Genomic DNA, 21,779 nt, shown 5'->3' with positions numbered 1-21,779 from the left:
TGTTAACGCCCAGGAGGTCTCGCTGGGGCAAGGCTGGCCTGAGCAGGGTGACCAGGTTGTGAGGGCAGGGGTCCTTACCCGGCCGTCTCCCCGCCCAGCCCCTCTGTGCTCCCAGGCCCCACAGTCTGATTGCTGCTCCAACCTCTTTACCTCGACCCCTCACCCCAAGGACTTTCCCTGACATCCCAGGGGATGCGGGGCTAGCCTGTGCTGCCGTATGCACCCTGCCAGACCGATTTGCAGAGCGCCCCCAAGGTGCACCTGCAGTACTGGAGCTGGACCCGTGGAAGCTGCTGCACAGCCCGCGACCTGGGAGCACCTCCATGGCCGGCTGGAGGCCGGGTGGTGCTGGCCAGGGCCGTGAAGGTGCTCAGTGTGACGTGAGCACCAAGGCCGGGGATGGCTGTGGGTAGACCTGGGGGCCGGGGCTGACCCTGTGACCCCTGCTCAGAGAGCATCCTCTGCCAGCCACACACCCTGAGGATTTACGCACCCACCTAAGGTTTTGTTTTCTTTCACAGAGGAAAGAGAACCAGAGACGGGTACAGAAAGCACCTCTCCTAAGGAGAGTCACTCTGCCCTGATTCTAGACGGAGATGGAAGCGAAGCCTCCGACGGGGGGGAGGGGTCCCCGTCCCCCTGCAGGGACCAGCAGCCAGGGGCTGCTGAGGACACACCAGGCCCGGCAGCCACGGCCGGACAACAAGACTTGATATTTGAGGCAGCCACAGCGGCCACACCACAGAAGCCTCAGTCTCAAGAAGAGGGCGTCGACCTCTTGGGGCTGCACTCAGAGGCGGACCCTGGGCCTGCCGCCCCCTCCCAGGCCTGCGGGGCCCCCTCCAGCAACACTGACCTGCTCAGCTGCCTCCTTGGGCCCCCCGAGTCTGCCCCCATCGGGCCCCCGGGGGACCTTCTTGACGGTGGAGCCCCCCTGCTCTTGGCCAGCCCAGCTCCCCCCCTGAGCGTGCAGAGCGCCCCACAAGGAGGGGCCCCTGCCGCTGGTATGCACTTCTGTTCTGCAGTGTGAGTGGGGCCTAGCCGCTCCGCCAGGCCGGAGGGGACGGTGGCTGTTACCCAGGCCCCGGGAGAAGCTGCGCCTGCAACGAGCCCCCAGGCCGGGGACCAGCAGCCGCACCTTTGTGGGTGCTGCTATGTCGCCATGCTACTGGTGTGCCCCTGGAGGGCAGCGTGGTGGCCGGGGCGCACCTCCTGGAGGCCATTTTCCCACGGAGGGCGGAAGCCTCAGGGCGGGAAGCTGGGCCCCTGAGCATTGCTTGCCCCTAATGCCCTGCTGCCCCCCTTCCCTGCCCGTCTCTCCTAGCTGACCCATTTGACCCACTTGTGGTACCGTCCGTCGCCAACACCCAACCCTGCTCCGAGCCTGATCTCTTCGGCAACTTTCTCAGCTCCGACTCCACTGCAGCCTCGGCCTTGCCTGCTTTTCCCTCCACGCACAGCGCCCCACCCCCAGCCTGCAGCACTGCCTTCCTGCTTCTAGGTGAGTGTCCTTCTGGAGTTGCTGCTTTAGACAGCCCCCTGGTGGCCACTCTGGAGTGGTGGGCAGGGAGGGGCCAGCTCTGGGCTACACACAAGGCCTTTGCCTCTCTGAGCTTTTACAACGCCTTTGGCTGTTGAGGTTAGGACTCTGGTGCCTTTCCCTTGTCTCTCCTAGCTGTCCGTTCAAACCTGGGAACAGGTTCTGGGTCACCTCTGCCTGAGGCTATGATGGGGGTGGGAGGCTGGGGTCCAGGAGCCAGCGGCTGGGAAGAGGGAGGGAGGAGGCTGTGGGGAGGGCTAGGCCTGGAGCAGCGGGCCAGGCCATGTAGCCAGAGACTATGAAGAGGAAGCGTCATTCTGAGCACTGGGCAGCAGGCCAGGATGTGTCCTTGGGGGTCACAGACCACCATGGGTCTCTTGTTGGCCAGAGCCAGTCCACAGCCACTCTGTCCCGGTGGGGACAGGACTGCCCCAGGTTCCAGGAAGAGGGTGGGCATCGCCCACCATGGGGATGCTGAGGGACGTCTGGGACGTCGCACGCTTCCTGTAGACAGCTGGCTTCCCGTCGCTGGCCTGTGGCGTGGCCACATTCTGCCCCTTCTCTCCCCCCTGGCCATTAGTGGCTGTGTGGTGATCTTCAGGAGGGCTGGCAATGCCTCATTTTAGCGCTAGCCTTCCTCTCTGGAGTGTACACAGCAGCCCCAGCGGGGCCTCCTCAGGGTTCCCCAGGATAGCTGGCGTTCACCTACGGTTTGTGTAGAAGAGGACCTGGGTGAACTGCAGATGCGCCACACTCCGTACTCCTTCGGCTTTGCAGGGGATCTTCCGTCAGAGCCCAGCAGGGTGACAGCCTGCTCCAGCCACCCAGAGCTGCTGGGAGGGTGGGAGGCCTGGACAGAGGCCCCGGGGCCTGGGCCGGGCCCTACACCCACTCCAGAAGGTATGACCCCTGGCCCACGGGAAGCTGGACTCCCAGTCATTCACCTGTGGCCATTTACGTGACGTGCCCTAGAAGAGAAAGGTTGGCTGCTGGGCCTGTTCCCAGGTGCCTGCATGTCTGCTGCCAGCCTTAAGATTGCTTGTGGTGGCTGCAGAGCTGTCTGGTGTTTGATTGGAGAGTAGACAGTCCCTGCTGGAAGGCCCTTTCTCTCCTTGAGTGCCTTAAAAGGTACGAGTAAGTAGTTATACTTGATTGCGAGAACAATGCATCTTGATCTTTGCCACTCCTTCCCTTGTTCTGTCCCCTTCCCGCCCCACCCTGCAAGTTGCGTAGTTCCACCACTTTTACATAACATACATGGATTATAATGACTATCTGGCTCCTCCCCACCAAAAAAACAACAAACAAACCCCTTTTGCTGCTCCCTGGCATTCATTAGCTGTTCAGAGGAGTTAGGCCTTTGGACCCCTTGCATTGAATGTGCTTGGAAACTGCACCCTGAGTACAGTCAGTGCGCTGTTTGCCCACATCACACCTCTGTGTTTTTCTGTGACCTGTGGCAGCTCTGCATCTCCAAAGGATACCTGGAAGGCCGGGCTGTGTCCCCTCTGCGCCATGATCGATATCACATACCTTGTCTGGGACATGAATTTGATGGAATGGTTCACATTTATGAGCTTCTGTAATTCTCACTTTGCTGGCATCTTCTGGTCCAACACAATCCTGTTTACAGGGCTTGGACACCCATCCCTGTTGATTCAGTATTCTTACTTGCACAGAAGCAACTCCTAGCCTTCATTTTCACCAAGATTGGCTGATAACTTTTTAAACATTTTACCCATTTACTAGCTCATCAGTACTTCTAATTTGTGTTCCTTTGTTACAATTGTAGTTGACTGTGATTTTTTTTTTAGTTATTTGTATTTCTTTTCAAGATTCATATTCTATTCTCCTTTTTCACATAGGAAATTCTTTTTTGTTGTTTCATGAGAGCTCTTTATGTGTAAGTAGTCATCATGGCTTTTTATGGTAGTACTGAGATTTTTAACTCAGGGCCTACTTCAAGCTTGCTAGGTAGATGCTCTTCCACTTGAGCCACGATTCTGGTGCTTTATAGCTTTAGTTGTTTTTAAAATAAGATCTTATGTTTTTGTCTCTGGGCCTGGCCTCTACCACAGGCCATGGTCCTTCCGGCTGTACCTCCTGCATAGCTGGGATTATATAGAGAGCCCTATATGTGTATATATGTCCATTATGTATATATAGGAATACATACATATATGTGTGTGTGTGTGTGTGTGTGTGTGTGTGTGTATGCCTGGCTTGTTGGTGGAGCTAAGGTGGTGTGGGGTTTTTGTTTTTGTTTTTTGTTGTTTTTTTTTTTTGTCGGTCGTGGGGCTTGAATTCTGGGCCTGGGCGCTGTCCCTGCACTCTTCAGCTCAAGGTGAGCGCTCTACCGCTTGAGCCACAGCACCACCTCTGGTTTTCCAGTGGTTTATTGGAGATAAGAGTCTCACCAAAAAAAAAAAAAAGTCTCACAGACTTTCCTGCCTGGGCTGGCTTTGATCCTCAGATCTCAGCCTCCTGAGTAGCTAGGGTTACAGGCGTGAGCCACCAGAGCCCGGCTGGTGGTGTTAATTTTTTCCAGGCAGATCAAACCATGATCTTCCCAAGCTCTACCTTTGAATTAGAGTTGTGATGGGAAGGGAGCCAGCACCATGCCTGGCCTGAACAACCATTATTTTTGATAATTGTATAATGTGTCATAAGTAGCCACACAACAATTTAACTATTTTACAGTTTCATAGTTGATATTCTCAAGTGTGCACTGTGATGCGCAGTGTGATCAAGAGCACTCGCAGTTTAGACACACGTCAGCAAGTGGCGCTGGGGAAGCAGAGCAGTGTAGCGGGCCTCTCTCGGTTTTCAGGTGTTTCCTATAAGGTATGGTATGGTATGTGCACTAGAGACACTGGAGACAGCTGAGCTCGGTGGGGGTGTGCTGGGGGCTGCCACCCAGGGCAGCAGCGGCCAGACTCAGGAGGCATGGGGGGGGGGGAGCTCTGGAGGTTACATTTCACTGCTGGTGCCATCAGTCTAATTCTCTGTCCCTTTCCTAGGCGCCCTCTTCTCTCCTGGAGGTCAGCCAGCCCCTCCTGGCCCCCAGCCCAGCCAGACTAAGCCTCAGAGTCTGGACCCATTTGCTGACCTTGGGGACCTGGGCTCTGGTGTACAAGGTGATGTGGCAGGGGGGAGGGAGGGCGGCTGTGTGTGTAAATGCACCAGGGTCCCAGGCCTGGGCCTGGTGATCTGCCTCTGCTCCCAGTCTAGGCACTGGCTAAAGCCAGAAGTTGCTGCACGGGTACTGCCCCAAGGCTTCATGGCAGCAACAGGACCGTTGGGCATAAAGGAGTCACGATCTGTGCCAGGGGCCGGGAAGGCGGCTCAGTGGTAGAGCGCTTGCCTTAGCATACATGAGGCCCTGGGTTCGATTCCTCAGCACCACATAAGCAGATAAAGCAGGAAGTGGTGCTGTGGCTCAAGTGGTAGAGCGCTAGCCTTGAGCTGAAGAGCTGAGGGACAGCGCCCAGGCCCAGAGTTCAGGCCCCACGACCAACTGGGAAAAAAAAAACCTGACCAACTGGGGAAAAAAAAAAAAACTGTGCCAGGATGCCTAGCAGCCGCCTAGGAGAGGGTCAGGCTCTGCCTGGCTTCTCGGAGCTACCATGAGCTTCCATGCCTGCCTGGGCCTGGCCAGACCCTCAGACTGCTCCACCACACACATCAAGGCTGCCTCTGGGTGTAGCTCCCTGGAGCCCTGCACTCTGTCTAAGAGAGGAGCCTGACTTAGGTCCGGCCACTCACCCCAAAGACAGCAAATAGTAGGGGTGAAAAGTCGGGAAAGGATTTACTCAGCATGGTCATGCTGTACAGGAGGAGTAAGCATTTGCTGGATGTAAGCTTTAGGTAACTAGAGAAGTGGAGCTCAGAGAGAGAGATGTGTATGTATTGGGCATGTGGGGTCAAAGGTATGGTCAGGTTGCTCATTGTCTGAGTGTGAAGACAACATTGCTGCTGCCTGAGCAGCAGACTCAGTTCTTGTCAGGAAATGTTTGTCCATCAGTCCCCTCCTCCTGGAATCCAAGGAAGCTGCAGGAAAGAACGGCTCCAAGCAAAGGAGGCAATGCAAAATGGAGGCAGTTCTTATCCTGTTTCTGGTTTCCCAAGTAGAGAATGACTGTTTAGTTTCCAGGTTTGTTTCGTGCCTTTCACCCACTCCTCCTCCTGTACTTGGATGTGTGTTGGTGCTGACTGGCTGGCTCTGGCACCTGCCCTGTGTCACGGCCTCTCCTAGCCTCCCCTGGGGGGGCTGTGGGCTCAGCTCTCCCTGCAGGTCCCACACCAACCTCTTGACACCCCTTTCTGAGAAACCCATTGTGTTTGGTTTTCTGATCCTCTTAAATCCCCTCTTCTTCAGTGCTGGCCCCTGCCCATCTCCACTCCTCTTCCTCCTCGCTGCTCCTCTCTTCCTCCTCCTCCTAGATCTTGCTGCGTCCTCTGTTCTCTTGTTCCTCTTGTTCTGCTGCTGTTTCAGAGCCTCTGGCTACTGTCCCTTGCCTTCACTGTGTGGCTGGGGCACTGGTCTGAGCAGAGAGGCTGCTAAGGCCTGCCCATGGAGAGACGGTGCCCTCTGAAGGTTGTTGGGTGACCTCTCAGGACCAGGTCATCTGTTTGGACAGAGCTAGCCTTCACCTTCAGGCAGCCCAAGATCCTCTCTCATGCCCTGAGAGCAAAGCCAGGTTGAAGCAGCGAAGACTTGACATCACAGGCAGTGCTGCCAGCAGCCCACACCAGCCCTAGCAAAATCTCCCTGGCTGTCAACAGGCTCCACAGGTCCTCTCCGTGACCCCAGGTAGCCTCTACCAAGACAAAAAAATGGAATCACAGCATGCTTTTTGGCCATTGTGGAATCAAATTGGAAATTAATGGTGATAAAATCACAGAACCTCTTCACCATGAAAGGGATAGACACCGTGAATAATGCAAGGGAAACCCAGAGAAGCAGAACAGTGCATTGGGGTGAATGGAGATAAAATCCAGGAAGATGAAACATCTCTTAATAATGAGAGTTCTTGGGCTGGGAATGTGGCTTAGTGGTAGAGCGCTTGCCTAGCATGCATGAAACCCTAGGTTTGATTCCTTAGAACCCCATAAGCAGAAATAGCCAGAAGTGGCACTGTAGCTCAAGTGGTAGAATGCTAGCCTTGAGCAAAGAAAGCTTAAGGACAGTGCCCAGGCTCTGAGTTCAAGCCCCAGGACCAACAAAATAAACCAATAATGAGAGTTCTCATCTTAAGGTTGAAAAAGAGCAAAATAAACCCAAAGCAAACAAAAGGAAGGGCATATATTCTTTTAAATCAGTGAAACGGCTCATTCTTTGCAAAGATTGATGGCACTGACCAATTTCTAAGACTGACTGGAAGAGAGAGCACAGGTGGCTGGGGGAGCCTGGCTCCAAGGAGACGGAAGCAAGCGTCTGCACATTGGCACCACGGACACCGTGTGAAGTGCTACGAAAAGGACATCCTAGTAAAAGGTCCCTGGGGAAAAGGGAAGTCTCTAGACCCCGCTGAACTCACTGAAGTGTTTTGCCAAATGTTGCACTCCATCTATGGAGAACCTGAAGAAGGCACTGTTTTCTGCTGATTTTACAAAGCACCAGTGCCAAGACCAACAGAGACCACGGCCTGTCCTTGAGACACACAGACACACCACATAAAAATAGCAGCGTTGCTCCCACAGGGGTTACTCTAGGAGTACAAGACTGGTTCAGCACTCCAGAATCAATGAATGAATCTCCCGTGACTGTCTCAGCGATGCAAGTCCAGTGCCTCGCCACGGCGCTCTGCAGACGTGACAGGGAGCTGTCTCCAGAGCAGGCGCAGTGGCCGAACCTGCCGGCAAAGGATGGAAGGCACTGAGGATAGAGGAAGGCAGCCTGTCCTGCCATTCCCACTTATACTGGGAGGAAAAAATAAAATGGCATGATTGTATAGTAACCGAAAGGATCCGTGGAAGTCTTTAGAGCTGTTGTTCACCAAGGATACAAGAAGGCAAGGATTCAACAGAATACAAGGTCAAAGCACAAAAATCTCTCGTAGTTCTACTCACTTTCAATGGCGCAGAAAACCAAACCTAAAAACAGTACCATTGTAAAAAACTTCCAGTGGAGATGTGGCTTATGTGGTAGAGTGCCAGCCATGAGCAGACAAGCTGAGCACAAGGCCCCGAGTTCAGTCCCTCCCTCGTCCTGGGACACACAAACAGGAACAAAGAAACCTAACGAAGTACATACAGCTCCTACCTAGGTGGGAAAATTACAGAAGAAGAGATTGAGAATGACAGCGACACAGACCACGCTCATAGATCAGCACATAGCCACGGGGAAATACTTCTCTGCCCGTGTTCTCTGAACCAAGGGCTTTTGTAGCTCCTGCCAAGCTTACTGTCAGTTTACTTGAAAAGGCTAGAATAGTAAGTGGAAGAGTTAAGTGGGAAAAGTGACTTCCAGAGCCAGACTAGTATGGAGGGGACCAGCCACAGAGCAGTGGACAGAATCAAGAACCCACATAAGAAAGACTAACTCATTTCAAAAGCTATTCAAGCAGTGGCTGTGGAAGGCAGGACACTAGAACAGAGCTAGCTGCCCTGCCCACAGTAGAAAGCTTCCAGACTCAAAATGACACCGAGGTTGGGCTGGGGAGGTGGCTTAGTGGTTAGAGTGCTTTCCTTGCATGCATGAGGCCTTGGGTTCGATTCCTCAGCCAGAAGTGGCGCTATGGCTTGAGTGGTAGAACACCAGCCTTGAGGGGAAGAGGTGAGGGACAGCACCCAGGCCCAGAGTTCAGGCCCCACGACCACCGCCCCCCCCCAAAAAAAATTTCCAACATCAAAATGATACCGAGGGAGGATATACTTTCACAACACACATCTGACAAACGATCCGGTGAGAAGACGTGAAGATTGGGGAAGGATTCCAGCAGAAGCAGTGCCCAGGTGCAGGCCAGTGACAGCCCAGCCATGGAGATCGGGCTGGTCACCTTGAGCAACTGCCCAACAAGGGTCTGAAACCATAAGGCCGCCCTTGATCAGTTCCTTTCAGAATCCAACATCCAGCTACCACAGGACCCTGGCATTTACCCCCAGAGAAAGGAACTTGGATTTGTCAAAAATCCATGAATAATAGCCGGGTGCCAGTGGCTCACGCCTGTCATCCTAGCTACTCAGGAGGCTGAGATCTGAGGATCTCAGTTCAAAACCAGCCCAGGCAGGAAAGTCCCCGTGAGACTCCTATCTCCAATTAACTGCTCAAAAACCAGAAATGGTGTTGGGCCTTAAGTGGTAGAGCGCTCACCTTGAGCACAGAGGCTCAGGGACAGTGCCCAGGTCTTGAGTTCAAGCCCCACATCTCACATTGAGGTACAATGCAGTACCCAAGAGGAAGCAGTGAGCTGCTGTGGGTGGAGGGTGCCCTGGTGTCTGGCGTGGGCTCAGCCCCTTGAAGTGCGTGCCTAGCCCTCAAAAGTGGTGCTGGAGTGGCCACCTGACGGACAGCCTTTCCCCTGTGCACGGGCCGCGTTGGCGGGGCTGGCCCAGTGGGTGGCAGTGCCTGTCCGGGGGCGGGGGGGGGTTGGAGACAGCAGTGGTCCCTCGTTCGTATGCTTTGCCGAGTGTCTTACGGTCTCTTCGCAGGCTCACCTGGGTTTGCTCCGGGGGGCTTCAATCTCAAGTCGGCCCCCTCTCCTAAGGGTGGTAGCACCTGGCAGACAAGTCGGCCGACAGCCCAGGGCCCCTCATGGCCCTCCCAAGCTAAGCTGCCCCCCAAAACTGGTGCACAGCCAAAGCCTCACTACCCTACCAACTACAGCGTGATTGGGGGCCGAGAGGAGAGGGGTGTCCGGGTCCCCAGCTTCGGTGAGTCTTGCACCCGGAGGGCAGGGAAGCAGGGCACAGCGGCCTTCTTGGTGGCCCCTAAGGCCCCTGGGGAGGACGTGTGTCCAGATGGGTCTGGTGTGTCTATCGTCGGAGGCATCGCTGAGGTCCTCTTAGGACAGCTTCCCCACTGTCTTTAGAAGACAACCTGGGTTGTGTTTTCCTTCGACTCTGTCCAGAGAGGCCCTCAGAAGCGGGTGGAAATGGTCAGAGAGACTTGGCTGGCGTCTCTCTAAGTGGTGTCTGTTATTTTCCAGCTCAAAAGCCGAAGGTCTCAGAGAATGACTTTGAAGACCTGTTGCCGAGTCAAGGCTTTTCCAGGTCTGACAGGAAGGGGCCGAGGACCATGGCGGAGATGCGGAGGCAGGGCCTCGCCCGGGACACAGACCCCCTCAAGCTGAAGGTGGGCCGGCGGCCTGCGAGCTCCCGGGCTGAGGCCGGGACAGCTGCAGCTCTGGGGGCTGGGTGGTCAGAGGTGGATGACGGTATCGTGGAAACCCCTCTTTGCCCAGAGCTGACGAGAGAGCCTGGGCCAGACTGGCACTTGTCAGAGCCAGGGGGCTGGCCTGCTGGACGGGACAGCAGCTTCTGTTGGGGTTTAGGTCCTGACCAGTACATTTGACTGTGGGGACGTCAGGGATCCCACTTGGGCCCTGGGACAGGTTGTGGGTTTGGGTGGAAGGTCAGCTCTGCAGGCCACCGTGTAGCCATGTTGAGGGACCACCTGACAGACCTCCAAGGACTCACAAGTCCTCTCTGGACCCTGGGCCCTGTGATAGGTCAGAGAAGCCCGTGCCCGTGGACGTAGGTGTGTGTCCTCAGTGAAAGTCTGGCCCGCAGAGGCCTCTCAGTTGGGCTGAGGCAGCTGGCCTGTCCTGTCTGGGCTGGGCTGGAGCCTCTGGGGGTGGCCAGTGGTCTCCGGGTGGTGACCCACCTCAGCTGCCATGGCGGGCAGGCGAGCCCTCTCACAGCTCCCCGCAGCCAGGGCTCAGTGTGCTGGTGTCTTCCCAGCTCCTGGACTGGATTGAAGGCAAGGAGAGGAACATCCGTGCCCTGCTGTCCACCCTGCACACGGTGCTGTGGGATGGGGAGAGCCGCTGGACGCCCGTGAGCATGGCTGACCTGGTGACCCCAGAGCAGGTGAAAAAGCAGTACCGCCGCGCAGTGCTGGTTGTGCACCCCGACAAGGTGAGCGTGCAGTTCCCGGAGTGTGGTTCTGGGTTGGTCCTGCCTGCCCTGCCCCTGTGGGTCATTCCAGACCTGTCCCCCACAGGCCACAGGACAGCCATACGAGCAGTATGCCAAGATGATCTTCATGGAGCTCAATGATGCCTGGTCTGAGTTTGAGAACCAGGGCGCCAGGCCCCTCTTCTGAGATCTGACGGCTGTGGCAACACAAGGCAGCTTGTGGAGCGGAGCCGAAGGCCGCTGGCTGGCCTGACGGGGACACCCCTGGCCCGAGGCGGGTGTGGCCCGGGGCCAGGCCCCAGGGCCGGACCGGCGGCCCCCAGTGTCCCTTACTAGTCCTGGATTGATGCCAGTCCACAGCCCAGGAGAGAATGCATTCCAAAGCTCTGATTTTTGTTTCGTTTTTCTTTTGGTCCCAGAGAAGTGTTGATTTTTTTGCTCCCTCCACAGCTGTCACAGCCCGTGCTTTACGTGGTGTCTGGTGGCTGTCACCGCGGTGGCGCATGCCCGTGGCACTGCTCCTCTGTTCCTTCTCAGAGCCGGTGTGTGCTCATGTCCTCTGTGATCAGCTGACGATGGTCTGTACATAATTAAACTATTTTCTGATGGCTGTTGCGGTCTCCGGCATGGGTGCCACCTCTTGTGTCCGGCACGGGTGCCACCTCTTGTCTCCGGCACGGGTGCCACCTCTTGTCTCCGGCACGGGTGCCACCTCTTGTCTCCGGCACAGGGTAACCCATTTCTTTCTCAGTTTTTCACCCTGCACGGACTGAACTTGACCTGGATTCGGGGGCCATGGCGGTGACATCTAAAAGAAGATCAGAAGGGAGCCTGGGCCAGGGCATCGAGTCTTCTCCCTAGGGCCTAGAGCCTCCGGTCTTCCCCGGTGCTGCTGCTTGAGGCCGCCAGGACCCGCCCACTGCATGGGCTACAGGGCTGGGTCACCTGTGGACACCTGTCCTACTGACCAGGTGTGAACTTCCTGGGTGACCTCAGGCCAGTGGCCTGGGCCTGCTTGGTCTGCAACAGGCAAAACTCAGGCCCTGGTCACTGTGTACAGCCGAGACAGAGCCAGGAGACAGGTGCCCAGATGCTGCCCCTGACTGGGCACCACAGAGTCAGAGTACTACTTGTGGGAGACTCCCACTGTCAGAGATGGAACCCCAAGGGGCTGCAATACCAAAGAAAGAGTTGGACAGAGACTAGAGAGAGCCACTGACTGGAACAGAAGCTTGGTCCTGGGCTGCACGACCAGCAGATGCCGGGTTTGCATTCGAAGGAAGGGGCCAAGGTAACTCCATCCTCGCTGGGATACATAGTGTCAGCCAGGCACACTCCTGGCACATGGTCTGCTTGTGAAGTCCCCCATTCCGGCTTCATGGCTGGATCTCTTTCTGGATATCTGGGAAACTGCAGAAGAAATCAGCCAGGGTCACTCAGGCTACTCCAGCGGTGTGGCCTACAGTGACTGCTCATGTCCTGAGCTGGAGAGATGAGGCTGCTGGGCCCTGCCCGCCTCACAGACCCATCTGCGTATGGGCCAGGGCAGCGAGGCCAACCTCAGGGAGCGTGGGGATGAGTCCTAGGTGTCTGGTCTGCCGGTGCCCTGTGGCCAGCCAGGGCTTCACTGTCCATTTGAGTGCCCAGAGGACGGTAGTGTCCATCCTCTGCTAATCTGGTTTTATTTCTGGGGCTGCTGCAAGAGCTGCCTGTGGCCCTAGATCTGCCCCTCAGCAGCCCTCTACCCCCTGGCTGGCCTGGGTTCTGTGAGGGAGGTCAGGTCGCACCTGGTCCTGCTCCGCTGGCCCCAGCCGCAGCCCTGTTCTGTCAGATAACGACTCCCATTTGTTATGCATCAGCGCTATTTTTAGCATTCAGCTCTTTCAAAAAATAATGAGCAACCTAAATAGGTGCAGAGATTTTTTCTTCAGAGTCAATCTGGATTCCAGCACCGGGACTGGCATCCTGTGTTGGGGGGACCTGGTGGGTACAGGGTCACCCCCCATCTGGAGTTGGGGGTCTGTGGGACCTGGTGGTCTGGAAGTGGCCTGCACGGTGTGGAGAGGGCAGGCTGGGCCCCGAGTGGGCATCAGGCATTGGACCTCATCCCCTCCTGAGGCTTCTCCAGTTTTCATTCTGCCACGCTGCACAGTGAGCTCCAGAACCCAGGCCCTCCGGCTCTGGTCCTCCTCCCCTCCCCCCTCCCCGTAGGAGCTCAGCCAAGGGTGTGACTGCTGGGTGGGCTGAGGGCAGTGGGTCCCCATGGGGGCTCCCTGTAGTTGAGGGGGTGGGGAAGAGGTCAGGACTGCAGGCAGGGAGGCCCTGCCCCAGATTGAGGCACAAAAGGCTTCTGGGCTCCTGCCCAGGCTGTGCTGTGGCAGACACCTGTGCGGAGGGGTGGGGAAGCAGTTGTATGGGACACACAATCGGTGCAGAGGGGTGCTCAGGAAATCCCCAGGGCACACAGCGACCCCACACTTCCTTCAGTCCCACAGGATAAGCCTGCAGGAGCTGCTGTCAGAGTGTACGGGAAGCCCAGCCTGGACCTCCAGGTGGGAGAGAAGCAGGGCGGTGGCCGAGCAGGAGCAAGTTAGGAGGCTGGGCCCAGGGCACACGTGGGAAGGCACTTGGGGAGCAGGTCAGAGGGGAGCGAAGGGGTGGGGGATTCCTGCCTGACTGGCAATTTAGTCACCCCTGCCATCTTCCCGCAGAGGGCCAGAGCCCTGTGCATGCCGGTGCCCGGCCACCTGGGGCCGGGCCTACCCACCAGGGCGCCTGGCCCTGGCGGTTCAAGTCCTGGCTTGTTCGGCACCACAGGCGAGGGCAGGGGTGGGGCTGTGGAGTGGTCCGAAGTGTGGGTGGCTGTCCGGCCGTAGAGGGCTCTGGGTGGTATTTCCACCCTCTCAGCCAGCGACCTCTCGGGGAACAGCGTAGAGGAGAACCCCCATGCCTCCCAGCTTGTGGCAGTGAGAAGCCTCAGGCCCTCCCGGGAGACGTGCAGAAAACGGGTCCCCGCCGGCCTCAGGTTTGGAGGATGCCACTAACCCCCCTGGGAAGAACAAGGAGTCTGGCTTGGTGGGCTCATGGCCCAGTGACCAGCCTGGACACAGGTTCTGCCAGGACACCAGCCCGCCCTCCCCCGCCCCCGCTCCTGCGCCCTTCGCTCAGCCATGGTGGAGGCAGACCTGGCACAGGGCCTGGCGGTAGCATCCAGGTAAAAGGTCTACAAATGCTGTGTGTCAGGGGCCTGGAGGGACTGGGACCTGGACCCAGGTCGGGGAGTATCTGCTCCACCCTGGACTCAGCATTGCCGCTTCTTCATTCACCAGCAAACACAGATTCCCTCAGGAATCCTGCCTCCAAACCCACACAGCAAGCCCAAGGGAGGCGGGCATGTCCCAGGAGCTGTAGAAGCATGGGGCGACCATGGTCCTCACTTCATCCCAAGACCCCAGAGTAAGGTTTGTGGTCTGGGAAACGACCAGAAGCTAGCTGAATCCTCCAGGGAGCACGGGGAGGCGCACCGGGCCAGGAGTCCAGACCTGTCCAGTGGTATGGGAGAGTGACAGTTGGAGATGTGTCAGGGTCACCTAGAGACTGTCCCTGAGCCACTCAGGGGCGTCGTAATGCACAAGGCCAGCCCAGCCTGTGTCTTGATGGAGTTAGAAGTCACCACGCCCCATGTGCGCCCACCCAGCCCACTCAGGCTGGGGAGGACAGGCTCTGGCCAGACCCCCGCCCGGGTGGGTGGCCCCCAGCGGGAATCTGAAGGCTCCGTCTGTCCCACACAGAGAGCACAGCATTCTAGAGGTCTGTATGAAAACCAGGGAGGCCGTTGCGGGCCTGGGTCATGCCCATGCACGCTGCTGCCCGTGAGCTGTGCCTCTGCACGTGGACCTGAACTTGAGCACCTGCGAGAGCCGGCTTCTTCTCAAGACAAGCCTACTCTGTGACCTTACAGAATTCCTCACTGCCTGAAAGGTGCCTGTGCACCAGGTCCCACGCCTGCTGCTCTGAAATCCCAGGCCATCCATGAGAGACGGACACCAGCCCACCGCCGCTCAGCCCAGCAGGTGTGGCAGGCCAGCCCTGCTCCCAAGGCACCGAGAAACAGCAAAATACTGTGGACCTGAGTAACATGCAGCACATGGAGCCCAGACAGGGCTGCCGGCTGCCGGTGCTGTGGAGGAAGCGGGTGAGGAGAGGCAGTCTCTCTCCCAGGCAAGGGTTGGAGGCATGGCTCAGGTGGTAGAGCTCCAGCCAATGAGAGAAAACGTCAGATATGGAGTCTAAAGACTGGGAATGTGGCTTAGTGGTAGAATACTAGCCTAGCATGCATGAAGCCCTGGGTTCGATTCCTCAGTACCACAAAAAACAAGCCAGAAGCGGTGCTCAAGTGGTAAGAGTGCTAGCCTTGAGCAAAAGCAGCTCTGGGATAGTGCCCAAGACCTGACTGAGTTCAAGCCCCAGGACTGGCAAAAAAAAAAAAATGGAGTCTGAGTCCTGGTATCAAACAAAAGCAAAAAAAACTCCCTAGGCCTTAGAGATTGGGCTTTGTGTGATGCAAAATGTAACAAACATAAAAAGATGAGGAGCCCACAGGAAATGGAAAATGTTCTGGAACTGTCTGTGGTGGGACCCAAACACCCAGAACCTGAATATGTGGATAAACACAAAATACCCTTTCATTTTGATAATTACTGAAGCAATGCGTTACGGTGTTTATGATATTTTGATAATTACTGAAGCAATGCGTTACCGTGTTTATGATCCAAAGTGAAATATTGTCGCAGTATCTCATGAAAGTTGGAACAGCACAGATTAGCAGGAATCATTAAAAAAAGCAAAAAGCATGTCACTGATAACAGAACAAAAACGGAAATCAAGCCTGGTTCCAGTAGCGCACACCTGTAATCCCAGCTACTCCTGAGACGGGGGTGGTTACAAGCCAGCCCAGGCAGGAAAGTCCAGGAGGCTCGGATCTCCAATTAATCACAGGCTTAATCCAATTAAGCCAGAAACATCTGGGGCTCAAGCTGTGCTCAAGCTAGCCTAGAGCAGATGAAGCTCAAGGACAGCACCCAGGTCCCGAGTTCAAGCCCCATACCACCAAAAAGAAAAGAAAAGAGGAAGAGGGACAGATTATGATAGAACATACAACCTTAAAAGAATACTAAGTACAATGAATATATGTGTGTTTCTCATAGTTGTACAAAGAGGTTTAAATTCAACGTGTCAGTTTATGAGTATAATGCACATGAACAACTTTATATAAAAATCTAACTTAGACGAAATGAACAAATTCCTTGAAATACCCAAATTATCAAAGTTTGGAAAAAATTAAAATTTTGAAAAAATATCAGAGTTCAGGGCTGGGAATGTGGCCTGGTGGTAGAGTGCTTGCCTAGCATGCAGGAAGCCCTCGGTTTGATTCCTCAGTGCCACATACACAGAAAAAGCTGGAAATGGTGCTCAAGTGGTGGAGTGCTAGCCTTGAGGCAAGGAAGCTCAGGGACAGTGCCCAGGCCCTGAGTTCGAGCCGCAGGATGTAAGTGAGCTCTCGGGGATGAGGGGCTGGAGGCTGTCTCCCACTCTCCCAGACCAGGGCGCTGCAAGCCTGTAGTCACTGCCCTCCTCCGGCAAGGAAGCAAAGTGGCAACATCTGTTTAGAAAATGACAGTTTCCAAAACAAAGTTACACATGTTTGTGATGTGGCTTAATTCCACTCCCAGATACTTACTCGGCAGAAAACATCTCTTCAGATTGTGCGTGGATGTCCCAGCAAGTCCGTGGCAGGCACAGGGGCCCCTCCACAGGGGCCTGGGAGCCACCACCACCCTTTCCCCACTGAAGATTCAGCAAAGAAAACGAGTGGCCAGTGCTGCCGAAGTCTGGAGACTGGGAGAGGACACGTCCGTTGTACTGAGCAGAGTCCAAGAGGAGGGCAGGTGCAGCCCCCAGGGAGAGCCGGTGGGGGGCCGGGGCAGGGGGCTGCAGCCGCACCACCGCCTCTGCTGTCTGTCCCAAGACCCAGGACCCCAGCTGCTTCTCTTGGTTTTGTTATGGCTGAGACCTGCTGTCTCCCCCCTCCTCCTTCACCTAGGGCTCCATGAGCACCTCCAGGGACTGGCATCTCCTGAGTGGGCCACACAGCCAGGCAGAGCAGGCCGGGGGCCTTGTGTAATCCAGATGCTGGTCCGGCCAGTACCCACTGGAAGCCTAAAATGTCCCGTCTGGAAGGTCTTCCTCACAACGATCAGATCCCCTGCCTCTGCCTACCTGGCCCCATCTATCTGCACCTGTTCTGAAGTGGGGTCTGGATCCTGAGCTCCTTCCTCCCAGCAGATTAACGCTGCTACCCTGAGAGCTGGCCCCTTCGAGGAGGGCGGGCTCAGCCGTCACCTCTCCGCCTTCCACCCCGTGAGGACCCAGCACGGGTCTCGTCTGGTGGGTTTTCCCCTCTACCCTCCTGCCACTCACTGGAATAAAACAATGAAGATGGATTAACTGAGAAGATTCACGGTGCGAGCAAATGGACAAATGAGCAAGTGAATAACTGGGCAGGCCTGGGTCACTCCTACTTTGGGATGGACCGGGGCTGCCCATGTGTGGCTGCCCAGGATGTTTGTGTGGGCCCCTGCAGTTCCTGGAAGTAGGGGAGTGCCATTCCTTTATTCATGAGGACTCTCCACCCTCCGGGGTGTGGGGGCCCAAGCTGCCCTCCCCTGTGGACAGCTGTCTGCTTATTCCCTCTCCCTATCTGGTCCCCAGTCTAGTGGGATCCTTGAAGCAGTGGCATTTTGAGAGATGGTTCACACGTGTCTCCATGGAGTGCGTGTTAGGGTTATCGCCTGCCTAGCTGGCCTCAAGCTGCCAAGATTCTATGCTGGGTGCCGGGCCCCAATGGGACGGCTCTCCACTGCATCTGCACAGATGAACAACCTCCGGCCCTGCCTCTCCCACGGGTCCTAACCCAGCCTCATCTCAGATGAGCCCCACACCTACGGTCAGAAGAAGGCCTAGGACCGAGGGTGCCGACAAGAACCAGCCACTGCCAGGGTATCCTGCGCCCGAGCACCATGGGCTTCCGGAATATCCTGTGCAGCTGCAGAGCCAGAATAGCTCTTCCCCTGCCTTCTGTGTGGAAACACTCCAGAAATACCTGCTTGTGACATGGCTCCACACCGGGTGTCACCAAAGGAGAGCGGGGTGGGAAAGCTCTCTGTCCCTGGGCAAGGCTGAGCTCAGCTTTCTCGCCCTCTTCACACCAGGGCAGGGAGAGCAGAAATGCCCCGAATGCCAGCAGCCCCTGCCCCACGTCCCAAAGATGCCCCCACAGCCTTGCCCCACAGGTTTCCTCCTCGGAAGGCTGAATGAAGGCTGGTGTCAAAAGTCAGGCCCTACAACCAGATACTTGAAGAAAAGCTTCGTGACAGCCCAGGGAGTCCAAGTGGACCCTTCTGTGTAATCCCAAGGCGACACCCCAGGCTGCTTGGCCAGACTTGGAGCTGTCCATGAGGTAGACCTGGCACTGGCGGTGGCCACTGTGCACATGCCTGAGGCTCTGCTGAGCACAGGACTGCAGGCAGGTCAGCAGCTCCGCCCGGCTCCAGCTCACACGGAAGCTCCTAGACACCAGCCTCTAGCCCTTTTCACCTGATAGCGATAGGGAGCAGGTCATGGGGGTCCTAACTCCACGCAGGGCCAGGGCTGCTACCCTGCTCAGGTGAGCAGTGACGTGTCCCCATGGGGCTTTGCACCTGTCACTACCTTTCGGACAGTAATGGAATCCCACATGAAAGTGCCAACGCAGATGGTGCCAGTGCTGGAGACGGAATTATTCGGTGGGTTGATTTGTTGAGCTTGCATTTGAAGACTGGTTGAGTGCCTGAGGGGGCTTGGCTGTATGACTTAGACCCCTCACCCCCAGCCTCCCCTCCTCTCCCTCAGCCAGATCCCATATCAAAGCTGAAGGCAAGCGCTTCCTGGTTCAGATTGGCACCTGGGGACGCTGTGTGGGGCCTCCAGAAGAGCTGGGGAAGGGCTGAGCAGGAGACAACCCCAGATGCTCTGCTCGCTGCTGTCTGGAGGGGAAAGCCTTCCGAGGGCAAGCAGAGGGGTGACTTCACCTGACCCTGGGCATTTCCCCCTCTCCCCGTCCCAACAGCACCCTGGAGAGTGAATCCAGCTTGCCAGGGCTCCTGGAACTCACCTCCTCGTTTTCAGCCTTTTTTGCAAGCTCCTGCCACCGTCTGCATGGCCATGTCTGGAGAGTTCACTAATATGTGTGTTCCTCTTAGACAGGTGAGCCTGCTCCTGTGCGTGTCCAGGCGGCCAGCCAGCCAGAGGGGTGGCAGTTGTGTGTGTAGCTCTGTGTGCCTGCTAACTCAGGCCCCAGGGTTCCCACGGTGTCAGTTAGGCCTGAGACTGCCCCCATTCTTGTTTATTTCCTTCAGCAGGGCCTGAGGTTTGGTTGGACACCCAGCCCCAGCTCAGGGCTGAGAAAGCATATGTAGGTAGACCTAAAAGGAGTTAGGACCAAGAGACAGAGACAGAGGAAAGAGACAGAAATGCCTGCTTGTGACACAAAAACCAAGAGTAACTGAAGACAGAGAAATGGAGGGTGGGCAGAGACAGAAACAGACACAGAGAGACAGACACAGAGACAGAGAGAGGCTTGGAAACCCATCAGAGAACCTATGCCACACCCAGGTGCAGGGGTGTGTGTAGAGCTATGGAATGGGGAGACTGGTCTCAGACTGGCTCCTCCACGCTCAGCCCCCCATTAGGCTCTGGGTAGCTCGTGGCCGTCATCGAGACGGCTGCTGGGGTGCACTGTGGGTCTTCTGTGGGCCAGGTCCGACTGGTGAAAGGGTAGAGGGAAGAAATGCCAGTGGAGAAAGCATCTTTCTCTCCTGAACTGACCCTCCCCTTTGCTACTGAAGTACCGAGGTCAGGTCTAGCCGGCGCCACATTGGCCACATGGTGGGTGGTAGGGTCTGGCATCCTGTCTTCATGCTGGGGGAAGAAAACCCCCCTGCCTACCACCTGCCTCCCAGGTAATGGGTGTGCCTGATCCCTGGAGACAGGGGCGGACACTTGGCTGATAGGTTACTGAATCTGTCAGTCACTTCCTGGGACTGGGAATTTCCTGAGGATCTGCCCCCTGGGCCGACCTATTTAGGCCCGGACCAGCCTAGCTGATCCTGTCCTGTGTCCTGTGTCCTGGCTCATCTCCAGTCATCACGGCGTCCTAATTCAGCTCTCCATTGGAGCTGAACTGGCTTGTTGGTCTTGTTCTTGTTACTCCTTTCCTCTTTAGCATGTTTCCTAGCTGTGTTTTGTGTATTTGTGTGCTGCAGGCCTTTGTAACAACTGGCGGCCTGCAGCCTGCTAACTGTATAATAAAGACTCCAATATTCTATCTTTTAAAATGTGACTTCTGGGATGATTCGCCTTACACTACTCACTGCATACTCTGCACCGGAAGGGCCCAGCGGGGCCCAGCTCTGGACAGGTGACCACAGAGCACTAGCTCTGAGTCTGCACACGGCCCAGTATATTGACCCAGCCTCACACCGAGGCTGAGTGGGGGAGCGGAGGTAGACAATGCCTCCCATGTCCTGCAGGAGGGCCACCGGGAGACCTGGGGCTCTGTAGCCAATGCAGTCCTACCGGCCCCCTCTGAGCGACCCAGCCTGGTGCAGCACCGGAGCCTCTGCAGGAGCTGACCGGTGCTGAGCGGCTCCCAGGGTCCTGGGACACCTGTCCACCTTGAGACTCTGTGTTATCCCCAGGTCCACTCAGCACAACTGGCTGAAGTGGGAGCTCAGTGGAAAAGGCCCTGGCCTTCACCTTTCTGGCCTCTCCCCACTCCAGGGGCCATGATGACCTCTTGGACCAATCATCCATTCTCTCCCTTCTGCTGGGGCTCTCTGCCAGGGCCTCTGAGAAATGGGACCTGGTAGAACCCAGGATTCCTCCCAACTCTGGAGGCTTCCGGAGAGGGGTGTGTGTGATTGTGTGTGTGTGCACGCATGGGTCTCCACACGTTTGTGTGCATGTTTTTGAGCGCATTGTGTGATAGTGCACAGGTGCTTGTGTGTGTGTTTGCACGCATCTGTGTAGGTGTGCACACTCATCTCCCTGGCTGTTTGCACGCATCTGTGCAGGTGTGCACACGCGTGTCTCCCTGGGCTGTGTGTGTGCACACATCTGTGCAGGTGCGTGCGCCTCTCCCTGAGCTGTGTGTGCATGCATCTGTGCAGGTGTGTGCACACGCGTGTCTCCCTGGGCTGTGTGTGTGCACACATCTGTGCAGGTGTGTGTGCCTCTCCCTGGGCTGTGCGTGCACGCATCTGTGCAGGTGTGTGCACACGCGTGTCTCCCTGGGCTGTGTGCACGCATCTGTGCAGGTGTGTGCACACGCGCGTCTCCCTGGGCTGTTTGCATGTATCTGTGCAGGTGTACATGCGCGTCTCCCTGGGCTGTGTGTGCACACATCTGTGCAGGTGCACACGCGCATCTCCCTGGGCTGTGTGTGCACGCATCTGTGCAGGTGTGTGCACACGCGCATCTCCCTGGGCTGTTTGCACACATCTGTGCAGGTGCACATGCGCATCTCCCTGGGCTGTGTGCACGCATCTGTGCAGATGTGTGCACACGCGCATCTCCCTGGGCTGTGTGCACGCATCTGTGCAGGTGCACACGCGCATCTCCCTGGGCTGTGTGCACGCATCTGTGCAGGTGTGTGCACACGCGCGTCTCCCTGGGCTGTGTGCACGCATCTGTGCAGGTGCACACGCGCGTCTCCCTGGGCTGTGTGCACGCATCTGTGCAGGTGCACACGCGCGTCTCCCTGGGCTGTGTGTGCACGCATCTGTGCAGGTGTGTGCACACGCGCGTCTCCCTGGGCTGTGTGCACGCATCTGTGCAGGTGCACACGCGTATCTCCCTGGGCTGTGTGCACGCATGTGTGCAGGTGCGCAGCCTCTCCCTGGGCCTGGTGAGGCGCAGGATCCACCCAGCCCCACGGAACGACGCGGCCAGGAGGAAACAGTGACATCTCACTGCGGTGGTCACCAGCGGCGGCTACCGCCCCCTCCTCCGGCCTGCCCCCTCCTCCGGCCAGCGCCCCCTCCTCCGGCCCGCGCCCCCT

The 21,779-nt window shown here is 56.7% G+C and overlaps 1 protein-coding gene across 2 annotated transcripts in view; it reads left to right on the top strand.

Annotated features, from left to right (window-relative positions):
* The window catches only part of Gak (cyclin G associated kinase), a 46,741-nt gene extending 35,509 nt beyond the window's left edge, over positions 1–11,232 (top strand). For both annotated transcript variants that reach the window (XM_013023943.1, XM_013023942.1), the window contains 8 exons: positions 522–1,004; positions 1,325–1,501; positions 2,318–2,440; positions 4,561–4,677; positions 9,194–9,415; positions 9,691–9,836; positions 10,445–10,621; positions 10,707–11,232. In XM_013023943.1, the coding sequence (XP_012879397.1) occupies positions 522–1,004; positions 1,325–1,501; positions 2,318–2,440; positions 4,561–4,677; positions 9,194–9,415; positions 9,691–9,836; positions 10,445–10,621; positions 10,707–10,808 (1,547 nt within the window). In that variant the 3' untranslated portion in view covers positions 10,809–11,232. The remainder of the gene's footprint in view (positions 1–521; positions 1,005–1,324; positions 1,502–2,317; positions 2,441–4,560; positions 4,678–9,193; positions 9,416–9,690; positions 9,837–10,444; positions 10,622–10,706) is intronic.
* The last annotated feature ends 10,547 nt before the right edge of the window (positions 11,233–21,779 follow it).

The sequence above is a fragment of the Dipodomys ordii genome, unplaced genomic scaffold (assembly GCF_000151885.1).
Source record: "Dipodomys ordii isolate 6190 unplaced genomic scaffold, Dord_2.0 Scaffold71, whole genome shotgun sequence".
Lineage (NCBI taxonomy): Eukaryota > Metazoa > Chordata > Mammalia > Rodentia > Heteromyidae > Dipodomys > Dipodomys ordii.
Note: the sequence above shows the minus strand (reverse complement) of the source record. Positions and strands in the feature narration are given on the sequence as shown.